The 7023-nt window shown below is 32.8% G+C and overlaps 1 protein-coding gene across 1 annotated transcript; it reads left to right on the forward strand.

Moving 5' to 3' along the window:
* The first annotated feature begins 766 nt into the window (after positions 1 to 766).
* LOC21408915 (ethylene-responsive transcription factor TINY) lies at positions 767 to 1905 on the forward strand. Its single transcript, XM_010099816.2, has one exon. It carries the CDS (start codon positions 903 to 905, stop codon positions 1704 to 1706), a length of 804 nt encoding a protein of 267 aa, XP_010098118.1. The 5' UTR covers positions 767 to 902; the 3' UTR covers positions 1707 to 1905.
* The last annotated feature ends 5118 nt before the right edge of the window (positions 1906 to 7023 follow it).

Raw genomic sequence — 7023 nt, forward strand, 5'->3', positions numbered from 1 at the left:
AGTCCAAGCTAAGCCAGCCTAGCTAGTTGCAAAATTTGCCTGCTTTTAGAATGTATTATCCAACATTCATCATCCATTCGCGCTTCTTGAGAAACACTCCAAAAATTCAGCTACCCATATATAAGAAAAGTTTCTTGAAAAAATGCACGCAATGTTACAAGTGATCAGTATTGTAATCTTCATATTTAGTAAAGAAATTTGACTCCATTTCTGTGTAAAGTTAGTCCCATTTTTTTAATTATTATATTCTCTTTCTTCTTTTTTTTTGATGCTGTAGTAATAAGGGAAATCTCAAAGGAATAAATTATTAAATAATGATGATGTGATAATTATGGGGTGGGAATTGGTTTGAACAAAACAACGGACAAAAGGAATTGACCTATAACGGACAAATGAAACTTCAAGAATTCCCTTTTTTGCAAACAAAAAAAATAATAATTATTGAAACGTTGCTGGTACAGTGGTACAATACAATATGGCGTCTGGGACCTCCCTTGCGACCCATTCCTACTATTATTTCTCAAACTCTCCTATTTTATAGCCTCTTGTTTAGTTGTTTTTATAGTATTATTTATTTTCTATTCACATTTCACACATTTTCTTTTTTTATAAAAAATAAAGATAAATTGTTAGTGTGTTTATGTCATGGGTGAAAAATCAAGGTAGGTCGATTGTCCCTGTAGAGGAGCGCGTACACCATTATCCCTTCTCTACAAAACCCCCCCATTACTCTAATTCTCTCCCTCACTCCTCTCTCTTTCTCTATCTCTCTCTCTCTCTCTCTCTCTCTCTCTCTCTCTCTCTCTCTATATATATATATATATATAAACTTATTTTTCCATCAATAGCGTTCATTACATTCTCATAATTTCACTACAAGAACTGCATTACTCCAAAACGTCATGACAGAGACCAAAAATAACTCATCAGAACCTGAAAGCAGCACCAGCGCCAACTCTTCCCCATCATCGTCGTCGCCGTCGTCGTCGACGACACCATTATCATCGTCTGGAATGTTCCAGAAGGTGAAGAAGAAGAAGAAGGCGAGCTCGCTGAAGACTGTGAGAGAGAGGGAGTGCAGCAAACAGAGTCCCGTCAGCAAAAAGAGTCCTGTCATGTACCGTGGAGTACGGATGCGGAGCTGGGGGAAGTGGGTGTCGGAAATCCGAGAGCCACGGAAGAAGTCACGCATATGGCTCGGGACCTTCTCGAATCCCGAGATGGCCGCCCGAGCCCACGACGTCGCCGCCCTCACCATCAAGGGCGCCTCCGCCATCCTCAATTTCCCCGACCTCGCACACTCCCTTCCCCGCCCCGCCTCACTGGCTCCCCGCGACATACAAGCCGCAGCTGCCAAAGCCGCCGCCTTGGCTGACGTCGACTTAACAACCACGTCATCGCCGTCTACGTCATCATCATCGTCATCGTCGTCTAATCATTCGGAGGATCAGTCGGAGGAATTGGGGGAGATAGTTGAGTTGCCGAACATAGAAGGGACGTTTGACTCGCCCGAGTCCGCGGGGATAAGCGAGTTCATGCTAGTTGACTCGGTCGACAGTTGGGTTTACCCGCCTCTGGAAGTTGAGCTTGGAGTGGGAGGTGGTCAATTCTATGGTGAGTTTTTTTCTGATCAGATTTTGGCAGCTGAGAGTTTGGTTCCCAGCGACACTAGTACTATTGAAGGTCTAGTACTGTGGACTAGTTGAATATTGAGTATAATTGGGGTGTGCCTTTTTTTTAATTTTTTTTTTCTCATCATCTGATCCTTAATCCACAGCCGTTTGATTGATCTATACATGTTGTTTTACCTTTTTTTTTCCTAACATTTTCACGGTCGATATTGTAAGATAATGATGAAAGATTACAAGTTCAGTGCATATATAACAATATTTAGCACTAGTTTTATATCGTTTCTCCCATTACTCGTTTAAATTTTGTAATGAATTATTGCTTGTTGAATGTTGTGAAACAAAAGTCATTGTTAATATAAGGTTAATTTATATAATTTAGCAGCAGTATTCCAAGCCAAAAGAGCAGAAAAGATAGATAGATAGATAGGTTAGGCACATGGTCAAGCACGTTTTATGTGACAATAATAGCTTACAACTTGCAATTGATCAATTATGTCCGACGGTTGTCCTATCTTTGAGTCATTTATTTGCTCATTTTTAGTTGCGCATATGGCTTTTTGTATCCTTGTGGTTGTTGAATAAGCAAAGACTATTAGCTACCACTTAAAAAGAATAAATAAAAAATAATAAGTTAGAACCCCCGGATTTGAACTCATATCTTTATCTATATTAAATATGTCTAGATTATAGTGCCACTAAATATATATTTGGCTCTAGTAATATTCCCAAAAAAAAAAAAAAAAAAGTACTATTGGCTAATATTGTGGACTCTGCAACAAGTTTTCTCTCGCATTGACTTTCCAAGTGTATATTCCACTTATGAACTTGATCAATTAATCGCTTCAATTCTTTCTTACTCAACATTTGAAAAATAGTAGTATGGGAAATCTCACGCATACCAATTAAATTGCTTAACTATTCTCGTAATTATGATGTCGATCTGATCATTGTCATGTTTTTTTTTTTTTTTTTTTTTTTTTTTTTTTTTTTTTTTTTTTATCATTTCTTCGGCCAGCATCTTTCCATATGATATGAAAGTGAAATTGCAAAAATGAACCGTTGGAAATTAAGAATTTCAAAATATTCTAGTCGTATTTTTTGTGTACCGTTGCAGTGCTTCCAAACCAAATGGCTCCAATATGCATTTACGTGAGGACAACACAAAGTGGGACAAATCGTACAACTTTGAATGCCATTTCGAAAGAACTTTCCAAGGGAAAAGATAAAGCCCATGTTTCTTACCAAACATATGTCTCTTGCTCAACTTGGGTTTTGGCTAATTAGTGTCCAAGCGTAACATTTACATTCATACTTCGCACACCAAGGAGATAAAAAAATCACGGTTGTTTTATTTGTGCGACATGGTCAAAATTAATATATATATATATATATATATTTTATTTTGAACTACCATCCAATACATATTATATGATTACCTATTCGAGCAGAAATTTGACAAATTCATCAAAAGAGAAAGGTTTCTGCCCAAAGTTAAACAAACCCCAATGTAAAATCCACGCATTCCTCCAATAAAAAACAAAAGAAAAGGAACATTTTGCTTAATCAACAATGATTTATTGCTCCTTTTTTTCTCCTTTGTGAATTCTTTAGGCCAATGAAAAGAGTAGTTGTTCAGTTTCAAAAAAAAAAAAAGAGTTGTTGTTTTTTACTTTTAAACTTTTGGTATTATCACTAATACGCTGTTGTGGTTCTTTTTCTTTCTGTTTTGCTTTGACAATATTCGGATCAAAAATTTCAATCACCCACCATCATGTGTTTTGAACACACGTAATTTTCCACTAGATGGTGATGTCACGCAACCTCTGGTGCATGACTAGCAAGCCAATTAAAGCAACTTTTAAGCTATACTATAGAAGAGAAGATGAAGAATATTTTAGAGAAAATGCGCAAAGATATCAATTACTTGTATTAAAAAAAAAGAAAACAAATTAGGGCCGGTGAGAATTTTGAAGAAATCAGAACTTGGATCCTTGTGTACAGTTGACATAAGCTTTTTGTTTAAATATTCAGCACGTTCACATCAGAAGCAACCATACAATCTATGTATATTTTCACATTTACACACATATTTTTTCTCCAATTCTAACTTTATCTACCTTTATTTTTCCCTTTTATTTACAGCTTTAACCTACCTCCAATATAAAAAATTTGAGAGTTCAAATTTCTGATCTACAAGTTAAAAAAAAAAAAAAAAAGTCTTAATTTTTTATGAAATAATTTCTAGGAATTTTGGCATACCGCGGGATGCATGTATCTTGAGTATCTAAGACCACACTTCTGTGCTCTTAATTACCAGTTGAACCAACATACTTTTCACTAAAATTTATACTATTTTCTACTATTCTTTTCTTTTTGTTTTGAAGGATGGCTTATACTCATATATATATATATATATTTATATATTTAATAACACTTCTTTCTGTATGTAAGGAGTTGGAGAGATTTGAACTAAATATCTTCACATTAGATGTAACTATCCGGGATAAATCAGACCATATCAAATCGACTGTTTGGGATGAGGTTTAAAGTACCAAACTCAAATTAATTTTCATTTGAAGAATCAGCCATTAACTTAAGAGAAAATCAATAAATAAATAAAAAGGTCTTCCGGCCAATCTACTTTTAAGAATATTAATTTATTCAATTATTGAAGCAAAAATAATATACTCATGATCTACAGCTTTTAGGCGTAGCTTCTTGCTTACATATTTGGTAAAACAGGCTACGCGTCCCCTATTTATAAAGCATTAAATCACAACCACATCCCAAGTCTTCTTTGTTTCTTCATCCAACAAGGAAAAAAAAAAAAAGAAAAAGGATATCTAGGGGAATCATATGTAGGGTTGATTGTTCTCATAACATTGGAAAAAAGTATTTCGAAAGTAGTACTGATTTTTTTTCCCTTTATATATATCATTGTCGCGTTAATTTCTTCTAGTTATTATGATAATCACCGACAATTATAAATCAAAACAAAGTCATTTTTAAAATGCCCTTTTCTACTAGTGTCATAAAAATTAAAAAAAAAAAAACCAACAATATTATATATATATATATATATGTGTGTGTGGCGAAGTTGTGTGTTAGATAAATAGTCGATTTCATGAACCATAGGTTTAAAGCATATGGGTTTACTTTCAGGAGACAGTGATGCATTAATTATTACTTATACTTTTATAAAGCAGTACCAATCGACGATGGACGTGGGAAAGTTAAATGACATAACATTAATGTGGGACCGAATTAAAAATATGATATTTTTATTTTATGCTACAGTTAAAATTCGACTTTTTCTATAACTTTATTCTAATTTATTGCACTGAATGAATTAACTTTAATGATCATTTTGGCCATGCATGTCAGACATTGTTAATTTGAAGACAAATTTTGCAGCTGGCGCAAGGTGTTTTTGTTTTTTTTCCTGAATGTGCAAGTATGATATTTTAGATGTCTTGTTACCACGAATCACATATGCTATAATATAGCACTGTACTGGTTGATCTAAGACCCACAATCCCACATTGCCGATCAACTCATTGACATGTTGCAGATAAAAATGTTAGCGTCATTTTTATGTCACTCTCTTTCTCACTTTTTACTTTTACTATTTAGAATTTAGACTACACTAACATAAAATGTTATTATTTAAATAAAAAATGAGAATAATTCACGTGTCGAACAATAAATATAGAACGTGACAAAAAAATAACAAAAAAAACTGACCCTAGCATTTCTCATTGCATGATTTACGGGCCAATACATGCATATTCTATCTTTAATTTGGTCTTCCTTTGACACTTCATGCAATCATATGGATTGGATGGTACTATATCTCAAATGGATATATATATCCTGATATTTTCAGTCATAAAGATAACACAATAAAGATATATAAAAATTTTAATTTTATTGATGATCAATTAATATACATGTTACTGTCTTGATATATGTTTGTAACATGTCTTGAAAGCGTCGCATGCGGAATATTGTAGTAATTATTTTTTGTTGAATTCAGTACTAATTTTAACTAACAGTGTAAATTTTAAAACTAGTTCATCCCTTTGAGTTTATTGTGATCAAGTCACCATTTTCTTTCATTTCTATGTATTTGAATATTTGAATTATATCTCACCAATGGTTGAAAATTAGAATCATTTTGGTAACATGCATGCTGAAATATGATCAGCATTTTGTCAACTCTCCATGGCCTAATTATCTTTAAATAATTTATTTAGTTTTGGCGGAGTTGAAATATTGCACGATCAACTAGTTGATGAGTTATATGAGCAATAAATAAATTACACTTTTATAGACAAGATAAACGGTGTTTTTGTCCTGGTCATAATTACTTCTTACTTACGTAATTTTTGCCACACAATGTCAATACTGGAGAGTTGCAGACTTGCACCATCGTCATTTATTTATTATTATTATTTTTTTCTAGTCTCTTTCAGAACGCTATTTTTTAAAGGTTCAGTTTCCGTTGAACAGATTTTTGTTATTCCTAGTACTGATCGATTCATGTTATTCAGTTGTTATTGGTGAAACGTGTTTCATGTAACGAAGGTCAACATCTTAGTTCCATTCATGATCAAAAGGTCGAATATTGCGTGAGTTTTTTTTCTTTAACTTTCTGTTTCTTTTTTCCTTTTCTTTTTATAATATATATAGTTTGCTTTAATAATGCTCCATGTCTATGATCCGAAACCAAAGTAAAACAAACAAAAAAAAGAAAAGAATAGTTATGTCAATTTATCGGACAGCGCCTTATCAGTGACGTACACGATATATATATATATATATATATATCACCGTTATTCCAAACATTGATTATGTATAAATGTATATAAATAGAGAATTTGGGTTAAAAGAAATTCAAATTCAAGTATCTATTAATTAAGTTGATCGTTTTTATGTTATCTAAAAGAAAAAAAAAATTAAATATCATTTATGATTGAGTAAATATATATACGCTCCTTCCCACTCCCTCCCTATCCAGTATCCACCTATAATTATGGAGAAGATTCATTATGTTATGGTCAATTACTTTTTTTTTTTTTTTTAATAATTTCCCACATGAGGTATATGTATAACATTCAACCGATTTGTGATGTCTAATCATTGCAGTGATCAGTCCCACTTGATTCTACACTTGATGTCTCATCAACCGATTTCTAACAATATTGTTCCATCGGGATACGATTTGTTGAGTAAAATAGTTTAATCAAATATCATCAGCAAGTGCATATATAAATACCTCCTATAACATTAAAAAAAAAATCTATAACAGACAAAAATAAAATTAGGAAATTTGTAATCGTTTGCATTGTGTTTTAATTTATTACTGTTTTTTTAAATATAGTCGCAACCA

This window comes from Morus notabilis, unplaced genomic scaffold (genome assembly GCF_000414095.1).
Source record: "Morus notabilis unplaced genomic scaffold, ASM41409v2 Scaffold307, whole genome shotgun sequence".
Classification (NCBI taxonomy): Eukaryota; Viridiplantae; Streptophyta; class Magnoliopsida; order Rosales; family Moraceae; genus Morus; species Morus notabilis.